Source organism: Notothenia rossii, assembly GCF_949606895.1.
Source record: "Notothenia rossii genome assembly, chromosome: 7".
Taxonomy (NCBI): Eukaryota; Metazoa; Chordata; class Actinopteri; order Perciformes; family Nototheniidae; genus Notothenia; species Notothenia rossii.
Window position 1 is genome coordinate 74,576,213 of NC_136905.1, and position 18,705 is coordinate 74,594,917.

General features: G+C 42.0%; 2 protein-coding genes across 3 annotated transcripts; both read right to left on the bottom strand.

Annotated features, from left to right (window-relative positions):
* Positions 1-340: 340 nt before the first annotated feature.
* On the bottom strand, positions 341-1,604 carry fabp7a (fatty acid binding protein 7, brain, a). Its single transcript, XM_079694134.1, has 4 exons — positions 1,448-1,604; positions 1,086-1,258; positions 880-981; positions 341-637 (listed from the first exon to the last, which is right to left on the bottom strand). Exons 1-4 carry the CDS (start codon positions 1,518-1,520, stop codon positions 587-589), a joined length of 399 nt encoding a protein of 132 aa, XP_079550260.1. The 5' UTR covers positions 1,521-1,604; the 3' UTR covers positions 341-586.
* Positions 1,605-2,038: 434 nt separating this feature from the next.
* usp40 (ubiquitin specific peptidase 40) lies at positions 2,039-18,111 on the bottom strand. Of its 2 annotated transcripts, none has more exons than XM_079694133.1 (31): positions 17,397-18,111; positions 17,214-17,281; positions 17,017-17,130; positions 16,159-16,323; positions 15,834-15,980; positions 15,535-15,678; positions 15,303-15,431; positions 14,892-15,008; positions 14,686-14,793; positions 14,393-14,590; positions 14,129-14,264; positions 10,881-10,962; positions 10,558-10,729; positions 10,396-10,480; positions 10,238-10,308; positions 9,546-9,952; positions 9,324-9,477; positions 9,170-9,230; positions 7,669-7,722; positions 7,370-7,458; positions 7,095-7,181; positions 6,963-6,999; positions 6,760-6,824; positions 6,491-6,565; positions 6,163-6,399; positions 5,699-5,817; positions 5,542-5,607; positions 5,199-5,409; positions 4,293-4,388; positions 4,104-4,198; positions 2,039-3,855 (listed from the first exon to the last, which is right to left on the bottom strand). In XM_079694133.1, the coding sequence occupies exons 1-31, from the start codon at positions 17,590-17,592 to the stop codon at positions 3,747-3,749; spliced, it is 3,894 nt and encodes a 1,297-aa protein (XP_079550259.1). In that variant the 5' UTR covers positions 17,593-18,111; the 3' UTR covers positions 2,039-3,746. The 2 variants fall into 2 exon arrangements, with proteins under 2 accessions (XP_079550259.1, XP_079550258.1); XM_079694132.1 differs by having other exon boundaries at positions 14,129-14,267.
* Between the last annotated feature and the right edge of the window lie 594 nt (positions 18,112-18,705).

Consider the following 18,705-nt stretch of genomic DNA (forward strand, 5'->3'; position numbering starts at 1 on the left):
ACTAAAACCGGATTATCCCGAGTGACATCACCACCCCCACCCCCCCAGCTCCTAGCCGTCTCTGACCATCTGGGTGTTACTAGAGGACACCGATTCCCATGAGTTCAATGGTCACACAGCTCTGGCCCGCACCATCACCCTGCAGCTGTCACCTGGAACCGACCCATCACAGGGAGACCACTGTTCCCACCCCTTAGGTTGACCAATTGAAAAAAAAAATTGGACTACATTCAAAGTTGCATGAAAAAAAGACACCCTGAATGAAAAGGCTAGCTCTGTTGAGATAAAAGAGGCACTGATACAGCGTTCAAAGCCAAATGAAAAGTCTGAGACATAAAGGTTTAGTAAAGCAGTTTATTTTTGTGATGCACAGATTGGAACTGTTTTAGGCCCTTCACAGTCTGAATTTCTTACCAAAGATCTTACAAAAGATTGCCCATAATATTTATATCATGTTACAATAGCAAATCAAGTGCAAATCACTGCATGCTGTTAAAAAACAAATAAAAACATGTTTGTTAAAAAAAGGGTAACTCCTTGTTGATCGATTGCAGTGCAGGGAGGATTTACTCATCAAGTGGTCAAGTTAGGCTTTCTCATATATGCGGACCGCCTGGACTCCTTCGAAAGTCACAGTCTGTGAAGCAGAGACAAATATTTTTATTTTAATGCAAAGTTTCATGTTTCTTTGGGTCATATATGATATAATGTATTACACCATTGCAAAGTCATGTTTATTTGTTTAGCACATATCAGCAAGAGGGTCATTCAATGTGCTTGAGATAAGCATAAGCTCCATAAAATGATAAATGAACCCACAATGGTTACAACATGTTTGTCTTAACTTATCAAAATAACTTTTGTGTAAGTCATTCTTACCGCCACCAGCTTCCCATCCTTCATTTCTCTTACAAATTTGGTCTCCTTGCCGTCCCACTTTTGCACTTGCACAAATGTGTCTCCTTCCATGGAAAAGGTAGACTGCAAGCACAAGTAAGCACAATATAGTTAAAACCATCTCAGGAGGATTTACAGCCAGAACACATGATGTTAGAGTGAAGACTACACCCTGATTTCTTTCTTACTTTGACATGTCGGTCATCAGGTGTGGTCTCATCAAACTCCTCTCCAAGTTTGGCGGAGACCTCAGTGTTCCTGAAGGTGCTCTGAGTTTTCAACACCACTTTGTCCCCATCCTGTTCGATCACCACAGTGGGTTTGGTGACATTGCCCACTTGTCTGGTGGCAAAACCAACACCTGTTAAAAAGAAAAATACAAATAAATGCCTTTGCTAATAGACAATGATTGACAACTATTTTTTTTACTTCTATTATATACTAAAAAGTGAAATTATATGAGCAAGAATAAATTACTATTCCAGTATCACAACATTGATTACTCTACTCATCTATTTCTTCAAAAATAAAATAAATGATCTTATCTTACCAAGTGCCTTCATGTATTCATCAAAGTTCTGGCTGTCCACCAGTTTCCATGTCCCGCAGAAAGCATCAACCATCTTTGCAAATTGTATTGGTTTGTTAAGTATCAAACTGTGAGACCTGCTCTGTTCTTCGTGCAATAAATCCTGCAGCGTGTGTCCGAGAAATAAATACTGTGACCGAGGGGATGACCCGGGAGGAGGCGGGAGAGCTGATTGGACGATCCCGAAGCTTCGTGGGCTGTGATTGGTCATCACAAATGTGCCGTTAATATAATTGAAACATGACTGATTAATGTGAAATCGTAATGTGTTCTCTGAAAACGATGTAAAAAGAGTATAGAAGTCTACATGATAAATGTAAAAATATAGAATATATATCAAATGTCCGACAAAAGGAACAAAATAAAAACCTTTTCACGTTTATCTAAGTATTATTTACTCAGTTTCACAGACTGTCGAAAGTCAGAAGACGGTTAGCTCGTTTCGCCTTTAACCACAGGGTTTTATATAGGGACCGTCATTAAATTATCCCTTTGACAAAAAATGTCATAGTATAGTAGTATGTTGAAAAAAAATCATTAAAAAAGTCGCAATTTGTTTTACTACTGCATATCTTTATTGTTGATAAAATATTTTCCGCAGACCTAGTCTGAGACGGATACAAACAGATGTCCACTGCCATGATACAGTAGAGAAGTCCTTCTCAATAACACCCAAATGTAATCAATAACACTATTGCTGAGTACATTTGTCCAAAAAAAGTACTTCTTGGCACTAATTAAGGCCAGATGTATACATGAAACAACCTGCAACAAGCATAAAAAGTTTTATAAAACAAAATCAGATTTCTTCCCAAATATCACATTATTTTGTCACTATTTCAGAAATATTATTTAAAATAATGTTTTTATTTTACTTCCCTGAAGTTCACATAAAGTTCATGCAAATTAACATTAGATGTTTCACAATAAAAGAGCAACTCAGGGAGCTTTACTTAATCAAGGAGGGTAGGGGCAGAAATCATTTGAACGTTTTGCAGTTTGATTTTGAAGCAGCGGTGAGCAGCAAATTCACAAGGTCATAGATGGTTACATTAAACAATGATTTTTTGGCTCCAGAGTTATTCCTATGAATGTAAAATCATAGATTAAAGTGAAACTAAAGACACTCTACTGGTTTTTCAGCTCTAAACAGTGTGGATAATATCCAATACAACTAATAAAGTAATTTAACCGATTAAAGAATATGGCAAAAAGCTTCACTCAAACAGTTGATATGTCATGTCACACCTTAAGTGCTAAATGTAGAGCCAAATGATCACACCATCCATCACTGAAATACTTTGTAACCGTTTACAGGTGTTTTAGATTACAGAAATGTAAATGTGTTGTACAGTGAGAACTTGGAGATGAAAGCAGACATGGCAGCAGGGGTAGAGCAGGAGAGGCAGAGAGTGAGGTAGGGAGGACAGAGCAGCACCCAGGCTTCTCCACATTAAGGCCTATCTCCCTTCTCCTTATCAACCCCATTATCCAGATAAATGATTTTGTTCTTGGTGCAGTTTGTTTATCACAAACATAAGCATCACTTTTAAACACTTTTTCAGCAACAACAAAACTGAATGATGGTAGATTTTTCTTTAAAGCCACTAGCTTGTATGTTATTACCCTGATTGCAGTATGTATACAAGTAAACAAACAGTATATAAGACCGAAACTTCAGTATAACCACCACCCTGTACTGTAAAAGCAAAATCTAATTTGAAGTAGCATGAGCTCATACTTTAAGTATAAGGGAACAGATTAAAAGTTATAGAGAGGAAGAAAGACAAACATAGGGCATCTACAAATAAATCCAGTAATTGTGCATTGAAATAATGCAGATTACAATCAAATGTTAGAAAACAGATTTGCAAATAGTGAAAAAGAAAGGCCTTCTCTTCCTTAAAAAAATAAAGAGTTTTGTCAGTTGGTTTTATAATCTTTCTGGTGAAATACAGTAAAATAAAAAACAGGAATGGCACAAGATTGGCGTCAAGTGGATTGTCCTAATCACATCATGCCATCCCTGTGTGTGTGTGTGTGTGTGTGTGTGTGTGTGTGTGTGTGTGTGTGTGTGTGTGTGTGTGTGTGTGTGTGTGTGTGTGTGTGTGTGTGTGTGTGTGTGTGTGTGTGTGTGTGTGTGTGTGTGTGTGTGTGTGTGTGTGTGTGTGTGTGTGTGTGTGTGTGTGTGTGTGTGTGTGTGCATGCATGCGGTTAATAACTAGTTCAGATGTGTCCATGCACCCACGGGAGCGTGATGCTATCTGAATACCCCAACGTTGATTGACAGCGCTACTTCTGGTTTCCTGGATTTGTTAGGTCCAGCCTTTTTGTGTGTTCCAACACCGTCTGAGTCTGCAGCCGGCCCTCTGAAAATAAGCAAAGGTAAAAACCATTACCAAAGGATTGTGGATAAAAAGCACAGAACATAAGGCTTAACTACAACTCATTTACAAAGTTGTGGTACAGCAACAGTCCTAAAGACTGTAGACACAAGATGAGTTTTCTCTGTTCTCTATAGTCTAGCAATAACATCCAGAAAGCCATAATCCCCACGGTTCGTAAAAGTCACAAGCATTTTTCCTGCAGCTGCATGTGTTGAAGTAAAGCGTCCCACCCTTTCCTGCGCTGCTCGGCCTGCTCCCTGAGCCTCTGCTGGCCCCGCTCATCCTCCAGGGTAAGGAAGTTCCTGTTGTTGTCAATCAAAAGATTCTGGGAAAAATATCAACAATTATTTCAGTTTTTCTCAGACAAATAAAACCAGAACAGATTCGTTTTTAGAAAACAAACAGGGTTTTGTTATTACCTTGATGCCTACTGTGTCTCCATCTTTGAGGTGAAATGGCGCTCCCAGTAGTGACTCCGCCTTTCTCTTCTTTTTCTTTTTGGAAGCCTGCTGGTTCTGAAAGTACATACTGAAAATTATTCACTAATAATGTTACAATGAATGATCAATATATACAAGAATACTGAGGTGTAGGGATACTTTCTTTGCTTTGGAAATACAAATCCCACAAGTTCCTGATAAAATGATGACACACCCACTTTTGGCTACATTACATGCAGTCAACATTCCTACCTAATGTTCTTCCCAAACTCTTAACAATACAATTTCCTCTACACATTTTATTGTTGCGCAAAGCTTGCACAGGGTATATGCAGGAATCCTGAAGTCAGATGTAATACCTTTTAAGACCTCATCGCCACTTTGAGTTTTAACCGGTTACCTTGGCGACACACTTTACCTCACATTGACTATATACAGTATTGATTGTCCTTCCTCCTTATCTTCGAACCATTTGGACGCAAACTTGCATTTCCCCATAACGATGTTGTTTAACAACCAGCGTAAACGGACCCTCGCGCGCTATCAAGCAGATGTCCTGTTCAGATGACGTCAGATCCAACGGATGCCATAAATAAACTACACAGAATCACACTACACACCTACGCAATGATTACATTCAGGCAGAATGCAGAATACAACCTCTTTGGACAATTTATATACTTATTCGAAACAAGCTACAAAATGTAATACCTTGGAAAATGCCGTCTAATACTTTTTAATAGCCTTAATTTTCGCTTAATTGATTTATCAACTTGTAATACTTTTTAAGACCCCGTGGACACCCTGTTGCAAGTACACATATGGGTTCCCTAAAAAACTCTTAAACACGGTCCTTCTCTAGAAGTGACTCTCTCCTAATCTTACCCAGGTGGACATTTCCTCCCAGGTGTGTTTGTCCGGCTGGTGTTTGGCCAGCAGCAGAGAGTCAGGGGAGAGGCCGTAGTGAGCAGCCAGACAGGTGCGCAGAGAGCGAGGAGACGAGTCTCGGGCTGCATCCCAAACCAGCTCCTCTGTGGGGTAGAAACACCTCTCCCCTGGTACTCCCATTTTAACATTCAGCATCACATCCTTAGGACTTAGGAACAGAAGGTCAAATAATTAAGACTTAAATAACGGAAATGCACAATAAGAAGAGTTTCTAATATCATCGAGGGATTCAACATAACATTATTTATGACGTAGAAGAATTATGACAGTCAAACTTTACCCAAGATCTTCTTCTTGTAATAGCGGTTGCACACAAAGGTCCATACCACTGGTCAGCTTCAATTTCCTGATCAGGAGAAAATAAAACATCTTCAGTTTTGATAACAAGCAGAAAGCAGTGGCCAATATATTATATAGGAAAAAACGTTTGTTCATACTTTAGTGTAAGCTGCTGTCCTCTGAGGATACGTGCCAGCCTCTGACACTCAAGCTGCCACACACGCATGAAAGCAGTGATTGGCACACACACATCCTGAAGGGCAGGCAGCGTCAACACCTAATACACAAGTAGATAGATAATACGTCATTAGTAAATAGCATCAAAAACACTTTGCATGGCCTGATTTTTAAGTCTTTTCAAAAACAGATAAGCGATGCAGCTTCCTTTACATGCATGTTGTTTGAGTTGGCCTTAATAGTGCCTCACATCCAGCAATGGAAATACGAGTATTTATGTCATGGTCTCATAATGAACTAGTGTGACTGGAAAAGGGCAGCTCTCAGAATCAAGTAATGATGACAGAAAACTCCAGAAATCTAAGAGGAATAGTTTTTGGAAGTTTTAAAGTTGCCTCAAAACGACTATTAATTCCTGTTTTTGGTTTAAAGCTCAATACACTACCTGAGTCTTGAGATCCTCCAGCGTGGCTTCGTCTGATATCTCCACCTGTCCTGCACTTCTTAGCTCTGCCGTGTTGCCGGTACAGAGGGGGGGTGAGGGACTGTGCGTTTCTCCTGCGGTCAAAAGCTCCAGCATTTGCTCCTCAGTGTGGCCGTTGTCAGTGTGATTGAAACCTGTGAAATCTGACGAGTTGTTTCTGGGATCCAGATACAGCCACACGGATAACTTGAGAAAACCCTGACAGAAAAACAAAAAAACAAAAGCTTAAGAGAGACGTAAAGTTAGACTTTATAATGAATCTTAACCCAAAATCTAAACGTTAAAGTACCTTTGGAGGAAGTTGTCCTTCAGTGACGATTAAAGTCTCTCCATTGTTTATCTTCAGCTCTGACAGGGGAGCATCCTGAGAAAAAAAGGTTTTTTTTTTTCTTTTTAAATTAGACAATATAGTACATAAATTAATTTCAAATAGAAGTAGGTCAAACTATTTGAAACAATATTTATTGTCTTGGTGTCATGCGAGTGTATTTGGGAGTTATAACATATTAACATATATTTATCTAAAATAAATTATAATCATTACAGTCAGCCGCTCACCTCATCCATGATTGGCTCTCCAACTTCCTCACACCAATCGAGCCTTCTTAAGTGCCAACAGGTGCCTGTAAACACACATTTAAATGATTTCCAAATACTACAGTAAAATATCAGTTTGATTACAGTCCTACAAAAACACAGATTATTTGTTATAAGGTACAGTTCATGCAAGTTAACTGCAACAGTAAAAAAAAAAATGTTACCATCAAGTCCAACATCATCCAGCATTGCCTTTAGACACTGCAAACAATAAAAAAGGTAATGATATAAAAAATTATACAAAAAAAAGGTAACATAAGCACATAATAAATGTTTCATGAAATAAGTTTCCTCACCTCTTTTACAGTACATGATTTCTCCACAATGATGTCCTTCTCAAAGCCAGCAGAGGGCGCTGTGCCCACAGAGAAGTGCAAGAAAAGCTGCAGAGCAAAAAGGAAATCTTACAGACTTACAACATCAACATCAATCAAGCATTTTAAACGCTCATAACTTTTCCATTTGTTTTTAAATGTAGGATAGTAAAGGTTTAATCACTTTAAGGTAATGTAACACCTGTGCAGCTGCAGGTACAAAGGATTTACTGAAGCTTTCAAATAAAAACACACACCTGTGAAGCCTTGGGGGCATTTCCCGGACAGAGAGTGAGTGTGGTCATGAGGCGCACTCCTGCATCCCGAACACTCAGCTCCTCACACACTGTCGGGCACAAGCAGTCAGACAACACAAGCACACTTAGTAAATGTGTTATAACACTTCAAACAAAGATGAGAAGAAACATTACAAGGAGGGGGAGTACCTTTTCAACATTTTATGAGGGGGCACTGTAAAGGAATCTTAATATTTTGGTAAAATGAGGGGGATTTCCAGCCCCATTTAAATCACCCACAGGTGAACATGAGACAGTACCTGGAGGAAGGAGTTTCCCTGTGCAGTCCACCTGTCTCAGGCAGTGCTGTGCACCTGGTCAGTGAGACAGAAACAGCTGATTTAAGTAATAGTTCTTACATAACACTGCAAACGTAAAACACAAATACACAAAAAAATACTTAAATTTAGCTGAGACACAAATGAAGGTCCTGAACCAGTTTTAGCGATTATTTATAGGCACATTATATGTAAGGGAAACTTCTGCAGCAATGGAGAGTCAGGACTCAGAGAGACACGAGGAGAGTTGGAGCTTCGATGTCAAACACTGGTAGTTTATTACAAGTCAACGGCCGGAGAATTCATATCACAAGTCACAGCAGCAAAAGGTTCTGGCTGCAAGGGTGGGTTGTCATGTCAATTCTGCCCAGCCTATCTCTCGATAGACCTTTTAACTAGTTACAGAGAGTTAATGAGCATATTGGGGGAGGCGTAAACATCTGTGGAGCTTAGAAAGCCAGCGTTCTCACAGCCGTAAACCATTTTGTGACAGAGAGTTGAACTGGTTTATCAAGATAGCTGGAGCCTCCCATTCCTTAAGAGAGATAACAGAGCCGGGGTTTGGTCGTAAACGTCAACAGGCAGAATAAGGTTAAATATCTTAGGAGCAGAGGTTGCGCTAGACTTTATCGCTGCCCGTCATTTTTGACGGACCGGATCGTAAAATTTCCCTCAAAATCCATTATTACCCGTCGGTCTGTACACAACTGGCGGGGGGGGGCGGGGCGGAAGAGCACGCTCGTGAACTGTCAACGGGGGGGGGGGGGGGGGAGAGAAATATTAGCGCTGGTGTTATGCCGTGTTGTGCATGCCCACTGCACCTCGCGGGAGCGCGCCACAGCGCAAAGCATAAACTCCCAGACATTTCAATGATTTGTAGTACGGCATAGTTAGGTCTGGAAACGACATAAGGGGATAACACCGGAGCCCTGCTGCGGGGAAACTTTGGCGCTGTTCTGAGTTTGTTCTAATCCGTCAAAATGACGGACTGCTTTCAGATTTTTCCGTCATTGTCAAAAGAATTCCGTCAGTCGGAATATATTCGGTTAACGCGACCTCTGCTTAGGAGTAAGGAAGAATTATTCTTTGACACTTAGGAGTAAGACAGAAATATTCCCTTATATCATATATTTTATAATTTATCTAGACCTTCTTTATTAATAAGAAGATGATCCTTTGGTGCAGTTTTGAGGATACATACATTTATTTGAATCAGAAATTGATAAAATATAAAAGCTGAAACAGTATGGCAGTATGACATGTTCCAGTCTAATGGCCTGTGGTTTTACATTTAGTAGGGGACAGTCATGATTTTTTATTTACTTTATACTATAATAAAAAACAGATCAAACCGATGGCTTGTTAAATAAGCGCAATCTTGATTCTTAAAACAAATACTAAGAGTGACTCTGCATCTACTCATACTCCACAATAGCGGGGGTAACGGAGAAATCAGGGCTATGTTTGACACCGAGCGTCTTGCCTGAGGTTTGTTCCTCTATCTGCAGCTCCTCTATGGCCCTCTGTTTCACCTCACACAGCAGCTGTAAGACAGACATTCAAAACCAAATTGGGACCCTTGGAAATAATGAATACAATTGAGCGATAAAGAGGACAATCAGCAGAAAAACACTGACCATATTTCCTGTAGCTGGAACCTTAATCTTCCTCCTCTCCTCTTCTTTATCCCCTTCTTCTCCCCCTCCTCCATGTGGTCGAAACTCCACCTGGAGCCAGCGGCAGTCGGAAGGCGTCGTCACAGTGACCACGTCTCCGTTTCGAGTGAACACACTGAGCAGAAAAGTTAAATACCAACCTCCTCAGGAACACAACATGTAAACCCTTTGCGGAGCATGTACCTGCTGTCGAAGGACTGCGGCTCCAGCACCAGCAGCGCATCGCCGTCCTTCAGCGACAGCTCCTTCAGCGTCCGGTGCATGGCGCCGGGGGGGAACACCCTCCACCCACTCGCCCCTCCTCCCTCCCCTGCCACCTGTTCTCCTCTCTTTCCTCCCTTATGCTCCTGGCACAGCAGACTCTCCTGAGGCTCCCCCAGTGCCTCCCTCACCTCCCCGAGAGTCGCGGCACCTGCAAACCCTCTCGCCTCCCTTTTGAGCCCTGGACCCCCGTTTTCAAAACTTTCCCTCCCCTCCTCACACTCCATCTCATCTGGCTTTTCCTGAACACAATCTTCCAGAAAGGGACGGACCACATTCAGCAGCACTGGCTCCCACTCGGCTCCAGTTAGGACAGCCGCACCGCACACCTGAGAAGGAAGTGAAGTAGAAATATTATGATACAATTACAAATGATATACTAAGTGATATTTCAAAAGTATTAGCTTTAAAACATAGTTGAAGAAAGAAAGTGTGAAGTCTCATTATGTAGAATGGCCCATTTTAGAACATATATTATAAAATAGTATAACAATATTGTATGCGTTAATCAGTTTAATGTTGCAGCATAGTAATTGTGTAAATGTACTTATTTGCATTCCACCACTGGTAACACTACATCATAAACATATTGGGATGAATGAGAATGTACTCACCTCTCTGCCATTCCACACAAACAGGTCAGAGTTTGTACCAATGCCAGCACTGTACAGGGAGACACCGTCGTCTGCAAACAACAGCCAGAATGTAGTCGCATGCTTTGTCCGGCTGCTATTTGTATTCTAACTTCCTATTTTGCATTTAAGTGACTCACCTATAAGTGTAGTGTAGAGGTGTAGACCTGCAGGGAGACTCCGGGCCACAGTCAGAGCCATGTCCCCTTCCCAGAGTTCCTGCATCTTTATAAACAGAAGCACAAACGACTGCTGATTGCTTTCATTCTTTTAGACAGCTCGTGTTACGGAAATGAAATTACCTGGTATATAGATAATCGGAGATCTCCCACAGTCTTTCTACGGTCGAAACTCAAAGGTGTGCTAGCGCTCTGCTCTTTGCCGATTGGTTGCAGGGCTCCATTTTCGAGCCTATAAGAGGGTGCCAGGTGGAGATGCAGCTCCACGGTGTTATTAGAAGCTTCAAACTCCTCGCTGCAACAGAAACAATGTTGACTGATATTAATCATTTATGGAAGAAATTCACTTTCAAATAACTTTCTTCTTCTTTCTGGGTGTTGCTCACTGAATTACACATTTTAGACTAGCTAAAAGTGTCATGTTGTAATGTGTTTTAATTCTGTACCGCATTTTCTGCACTCTGATGTTCTCCTCCTGAGCCATCTTGATGAGGTTAAGAGGAACTTTATACTCAGGATTTTTCAAAGCTGCGGATGTAGAAAACATATTTTAGTAGAAATGGCCTTACTTATTACATAACAAATTATAGGGATGTAACGATACCAAAAACTCACGGTACGATAATATCGCGATAAAAAGTCCACGGTACGATATTTATCGCGATATTAAAAAATAAAGAAAAAAATGTGAATTCTTTTTTTTTTCTTTTACTTTAATTTTTTTTTCTTTATAAAATAATAAATCTGATTTGTACAACATTTTAGTAGGAAAGTAGTATTTTAAAGTGTCAACAATATAATAATCAGACCCTGCAATAGAATAAATCAAGTTTCACTTTAGTTTTTCAAGTAACTCAACTCTAACTCACTCACTCCTTTTAACTTTTAGGAATATTAGCATGTCCACATTTCCAGGTAGAAGCTGGGATGTTTGGGCGTTTGCAATATCCCCTGCTGTGGAAAAAACTCTCTTGCTTCGTACTGATGTTGCTGGGACAGAGAGATATGCTTTGGCCATGGGTGACAGCAGTGGGTCAAACTGTGCATTGTCTCTCCACCACTTCAAAAACAATACAGTTTTTGCCAAGAAGGTGAGGCTTATTGACAGGGCGAGATATAAATATACTGTTGGTACTTGTCAATGTCTCTAGGTGTGTACATGTAGCCCTGTAAATACCATGTCATAACCATGAAATCATCCCTCACAGTTCACCATGATTCCTACAAACTCCATCTCACTACCTACAGAGACGCCCACAATGCCGCAAAGTCTGCTTACCTCTCCACCATCTTCATCGACCCCTCCCGTAACCCCAGGACCCTCTTCTCCACCGTCAACAAGCTCCTCAAACCCCGTGCTGACACCCTCTCTTCCTCCACTTCCACATGCAGTTCATTCCTCCAGTTTTTCTCTGACGAAATCACTGCCATTAAATCACTCCCTATCCGCTGCATCTGACACACAAACATCTCCCCCAACATCCACCGCCACAATTCCTCCCTCCATCTCCCTTGACCTCCCGAGCCCTCCTCCCCACGGCATTCTCTCCCAGTTCACTCTGGTTACCCCCCCTGAAATACTCCAACTGATCAGCTCCTCCAAACCCACAACCTGCTCGCTTGACCCTCTACCCACCCCTCTTCTGAAGTCCTGCCTCCCCGTCCTCTGCCCCTACATTGTCAACCTTTTCAACTCCTCCCTGTCCCAAGGAACCGTTCCCTCTGCCTTCAAAACTGCTGCTGTCACTCCCATCCTCAAGAAACCCAGTCTGGATCCCTCCTCCCTCAGTAATTACCGCCCCATCTCCAACCTCCCCTTTCTCTCTAAAACAATAGAACGCATCATCTCCAAACAACTCCACCGCCATCTCCAAAAAAATGACCTTTTTGAACCCCTTCAGTCTGATTTTCATCCTCACCACAGCACAGAAACGGCACTCATCAAAGTCCTCAATTCCCTCCTCACCTCTGCTGACACCGGTTCCCTCAACATCCTCATCCTCCTTGACTTGAGTGCAGCCTTCGATACCGTGAGCCACACCATCCTGCTTAACCGACTCCGGGATATTGGTATCGAAGGAACTGCACTCAGATGGCTCCAGTCCTACCTCTCCGACAGATCCCACTTCATCTCCCTCAACAATCACTCCTCTACCACAGCTTCAGTCACCCAAGGTGTTCCCCAAGGTTCAGTACTCGGCCCCCTCCTCTTCATCATCTACATCCTCCCCCTTGGTCAGATTCTCCGCCATCACAACCTGGACTTTCACTGCTATGCTGACGACACACAGATCTACCTCAGCACCAAATCCCCCCACAACCCCCCTCTCACACACATCGAATCCTGTCTGACTGCAATAAAATCCTGGATGCAACACAACTTCCTCAAACTCAACAGCAATAAAACTGAACTCCTCCTCATCGGCTCCAAATCCACCCTCAGCAAAACCCCCAACCTGACACTCACCATCGATGGCACCCCTGTTTCCCCCTCCACCCAGGCACGCAACCTTGGCGTGATATTCGACCCCACCCTCTCCCTCGACCCCCACATCCGCCAAGTTGTAAAAACCTCATTTTTCCACCTCCGCAATATCGCCAAACTCCGTCCCTCTCTCACCCGCCCCGCAGCTGAGCGACTCATTCACGCCTTCATCTCCTCCCGCCTTGACTATTGCAACTCACTCCTCTTCGGCATCAGCACAACATCCCTCAACAGACTCCAGCGTGTCCAGAACGCAGCCGCCAGACTCCTCACCCACACCAAATCATGGCATCACATCACCCCGGTCCTCAAAGAACTCCACTGGCTTCCCGTCTCACACCGCATTCACTACAAACTCCTGGTCCTCACCTATAAAGCCCTCCACCATCTGGCCCCCCCCTATCTCACTGACCTCCTCATCCTCTACCAACCACCCCGGTCCCTCAGATCCACCTCAGCCGGTTTGCTCTCAATCCCCAAGGGCAAACTCCGGAGCTTCGGGGACAGAGCCTTCTCTGTGGCAGCCCCGAAGCTCTGGAACTCCCTCCCCCAAGACCTCCGTGAGTCTGATTCCCTCTCCCTGTTCCAGTCCCGTCTCAAAACCCACCTCTTCAACTCTGCTTATCCTTAAACCCGCCCTTCCCCCCTCTGAACCAACATCCTCCTGACTGCTTTTCTGTTTTTGTTTTGTTTTTGTTTTTGTTTTTGTTTGTGTTTTTGTTCTTGTTCTTGTTTTGTTTGTCGACCTGACTCATAATGTAAAGCGTCTTTGGGTCTAGAAAAGCGCTATATAAATCCCATTTACTATTATTATTATTATTATTATTATTATAAGTGTTATCTGTTGTTTTATGTTCATGTTGTAACCTACTTGTTGCCATGTTGGACAGGTCTCCCTTGAAAAAGAGATTGATGATCTCAATGGGACCATCTGGTTGAATAAAGGTTTAAAGAATATATATATATTTTAAAAAAAACATTTACATTTTTTTTTTGTTAAATCGTGGTAGATTTTGACAGTCTCACGACGGTATTGAGACTTTTATTTACAGTGATATCACGGTATTCAATATATCGTTACATCCCTAACAAATGATCAAAATGATGAGCCAATACATTGTTTAATTGGATAAATGGTTACCACACTTAACAGTTTTTTTTCCTGAGATCCTCTTTTCTAATACAAATGCAATATAAAGTGTCCGTTACCTTCACTGGGCCTTTGCAGCTGTGTTTTTCTGTAGAACAGCATGTATGCGCTCTCTTTGCCCTGGAACTGCTTCTCTATGTCAGACTCCCTGATGGAGGTCACCACAGAGTCGTTAAGGTCGAACCAGTGACTACCCTGCTGACAGACAAGAGAAACACCGTGAGAATCAGCCATCAAAGTAACCACAAGATGTTCACTTGGACAGAATGAAGTAGGTGTCTTTTTTTCCCTTTCCTTGATTTCTTGTTCTGTTGCTCTGATACCTTTTGTTCGGGCTCTGGCTTCTGGTCTGGTTCAGGCTCTTCCGCGGCTCCAGGGTCTGCAGGAGTTGAAGGACCAGAGTCAGTGGTCTGCTCTGCTGGACTGGGGGTCTCAGTCACAGGGCTAGGAGGGTTTGCCTTCAATGCCACTCGAGTACCATTGGACACCAGCATGAACACATCATTGTGGGACTGCAGGAACTACACCAGAGGAGAAATATAATGATGGGTAAACTACATATATTTTACTATCCGCAAATGACAACAGCATCATAAAAAAAGAAAAGAAAAAATACCTTTCCAATGGGCCCGTGGGGTTTTCTAAATTTTTTGCTCCAGGATGAACTGATTTTATCCATGATTTTCTGTCCCAGCTGGTCCAACAGGACACTCTTTGATGGCTCCTAGTGGACAGGATATGAACAGCATCCGAATGATTAACTAACCATGGCTGTATTAATGACTGAACAAAGAAAGCTCTTAACAATTGCGGTAACTATACCTGTGTAATAATAGCACTGATGACAGACAAAGGGTCGTCTTCTTGAAGTTTTGGCTCACACATTTGCTTGACCTCGTCCTTCACTTTCTTCTGAGTCTTAATTTTGCATTCCTCTTCCTGAACACACAACAAACAGAGGTGAAGTGATGCTTTTTAGCTATGCTTACTTTCAAAAGCTTGCATATTGTTATACAATTTTACATTGCTGATAGCAAAGCACGTCCAAAGATATCAGAGTAATAGCACTTAGCCAAATTGAATACAAGAAATAGATCCTCAGCCACTCATATTCTAAAAAGCGAGAACAACTAATGAATGCTTATTATATATATATATATATATATATACACATCATAATATTGAATTAACTATAAATACAATCTCCCATGTTTGCTCTTCTGTTTTTCTCACCGGCGGCTCCCATTGGCCAAGCTGGTCTATGTCCCTGATATAAACATGGTAATGTCCTCCATAGCAGCCACCCTTATGGATGATCACAGAGAACAGCTCGTAGGAGTAATCAGAGTCCTCTCCATCAGTCTGTAAGGGAGGAAAACATAGTAGTTAACTTATTAAGATATCTTAGTGTGTGAACACTGGAAGGAGGCATGTGAATTGCTTATGATTAAATTATGTCAGGTACCTCTTCACAAAATGGCCGTAGATTGATGTTTAAGGGGAAAACATAGCGTCCCGTCTCCTTGTATCGCTCACATTTGGCATAGTCAAAGCTGAACCTCAGCAAAGACATGGTTATAAAAGGAGGGAGCTTCTTCAGCTTGGCAGACTGAATAATAGCAACATAAGAAAAGGAATGTGAGATACAGCAAAGAAAAAGCTTTACAAGTTTAGTTCAAATATTAGTTTCCATTTGTTTCTCTTAAGGTTGATTTTTGTTATAAAACGTGTTATTGTACTGACAGTCTGAGCGCTGGCACTGACCTTGGCAGCAGTGACCAGCCTGTCACACTGCCCACAGCGGTACAGGTTATTGCCCTCAAACATCTCTTCCTCCACAAACATGTTCAACAAAGCCTCCTCCAGGCTCGACACGCCACAAACACACACTGTCAGGTCCAAGAAGTCCTCCTGAAAAAGCCACATACAGAACTAGTTAATTACTCATGTGTGTGTGCTTTATGCAGTGTGACTGAACTCCTAAAGTATCATTCTTTCTCATTCGTACTTGGTCAAAGTATTTCCAACAGTATCTAATGGACAGAAGCCCGGTCAAAGAGACAGAGAAACCCCGCACAAATGGACCCACCTGTCTTTGGCTGACGTTTCCACACTCCTTGCAGGCGATACTGTTGACAATGGTCCCATGATACAGCTGGTGGATAAACGTGCTACCGGTGGTGCCCACAAGAGAGTGCTCCAACGCGCAGAACAAAATCCTGTTCAGCTCCTGCACATCATGCTGATTTGTTCCCTGAGAGAGGAGCAAACATAAAAGGATCAGATGAGGACGGATAGACAATCACTGTCCTAGTTCCAACCAATAAAAGTGTTGGTATGCATTACATTGAATATTATAGTTTGCATAGTTGTGCTCAGGGATAAGGACAACACCTTGTACGTCGCAACAAGGTATTCCTTATTTTGTAACGATAAAGTATATGGGATATAGCTTTTCGGCTAATTCAATGTTTGTTTTTTTATAGTATATACACTTTACAATTGAAAAAAAAAAAGCTTCACTGAAAAAGCATTTCCATTCTTCTTTTATCTACCCTCTATAACCTGCATAATTCCTTTTGAGTAGTGCATTGTGGGACAATTGTGACCATCCACAGATCAGTTAATTAAAACTAGTTTTCATGGTGCACTCTTGACCTGGAAAAGGTGGTTATGCATGTCCTGTGTAAAACTCTGTGAAAATAACTTCTTACTTTTCCTTCTTTCCCTTCTCTTGTATTTATTTTTGCATGACTGCAGCTGGGAAGCCTCATGTCAAAATGGAAGGTTTCAGGCCTGACCTGACCACAACTTAAAATCCATGTGTGTGAATCTCAGCATGAATGTCCTGGTAATATGACTGGAAGTTCAAATCAATCACTGAAATGAGAATTGTAACCTGAGCCTCCCTCTCTCCTTCCCACTGATAAAGATAATAGACACAGACCTCGCTGCTGTTCCAGCCAAAGCTGTCGGTAAGGTCTGCAGTGGAGGCGCTCTGCTGGTCCGCCAGCAGCAGACTGGCAAACAGTCTCTGTAGCTCCAGTGGGATCACTCTAACCTGAAGGTAAGGAAGGTAAACATCATTAATACACATAGACATAACAAATGTGGTTACAGCTGCAGACACTTTGCAACACTTACTTTGGCCCCTGGTTTGTCTTTGTCTTCCAGACATCCTAGTTCATCTGCTCCCAAACTGAACAGCTCCCCTGTAAAGATACATAAACAATGAATAAGTAAGTGGAAAATAATACAGATGTCCTAGTTTTCTACTGCTCTGGTGTACTCCAATCTCAGCCCGCTCTTAAGGGAATGTGATGTTACCTCTGAACTCTGGGGTGAACAGAAGGGTCTGGAGCAGGGAGTTGAGGTAGCAGGTGCCCCCCTGGTTCTTGATGCCGCACAGAGTGCTTCTTCCTCGGGGTGGAGGTGGCTCGTCTCCCCCCTTTGCAACTCTCCCACCGGAGGAGGTCGAAGAGAAGCCTTCCTCCTTCTCTTCCTCGAAAAGATTCCCAAACATGCTGCTTGAGTTATTTATTCCTTGTTCTCTGTGTTATGCTGGGGCTCTACCTCGTAATAAACCATGGGTTAGTTAGCACTCTGATATGCCCTCTTGCTATCTCATCTTGGTCTTGCCGAGTTCTCTGTTGACAATGGCCGGGCTAACTCTGAAATAAGAAGACTTCACTGGGCTAAACATAGCGACTATAAGGCTCCTGGATGTAATGTATGCGTTGGACTCGCAGGTATGTTTTTTAGCTTGCTTAGCTCGATAATAAACACAAAGCAGTCCCAGTCCCAAAACGATGAGCAGCTTGACAGCTCAGCAAAAATTAAAAGAAAACCAGACGTGAACGCTCAGTTTCACAACGACCGGAAAAATTGCGTCTCCCCACCGACACTCTAACGGGTGATTAAACGGAGTATTTACACAAGGTAGTTCATGACACAGGCTCTTTCTTCACCTTTCTGTCTTAAAACAGATAACAAACTAAACGTAAATAGAAATCCCCTCGGTGAATAGTGGGCAGCCATGTTTCTTCCTAGCAGAAAATGGAATGATGCATTGTGGTACTTGTAGTGTCACACGTTGGTAACACACATAGCCTACCGCATTTTAATGTAACTGGAGATATTTGTATTACTGCGAATGTGTGCTTACTTTATGACACAGCGATAAAGACATGTGTTTTGGCTATATTTTATTTTCAAGGCAACACTAATTGTTGCTATTAAAACTACATTTCCGACAAGTCTAGTCTTGAAGTTATGGGGCTTGTAGTCTTCTAGAACAAACATGTTTTTTAGGTAGGTTGTTATGTGCCCAAGGCCATTGAAGAGGTTTGCATACCACTCCAAGATTTTAGGATTTTGATTAGCCACAAAATTACTTTGAATAAAATCTAGTGTAGTTTTGATCCTGCAGGGTATGTTTGCCCGCCCTACGAGCTCTAAATGAAAATAGCTGGATGTAAGTCAATGTATAAACAACTCTTGTTGTTCATTGACACGTATACAGCCTGGTTCTATTTATTGTCATTCCAATATACCAATATAATTTGACATACAATTAATGTAATAAGTAACTATCAGTCAAATTTCAGATATTCAGTTTATAAACAAAATGTTAAAT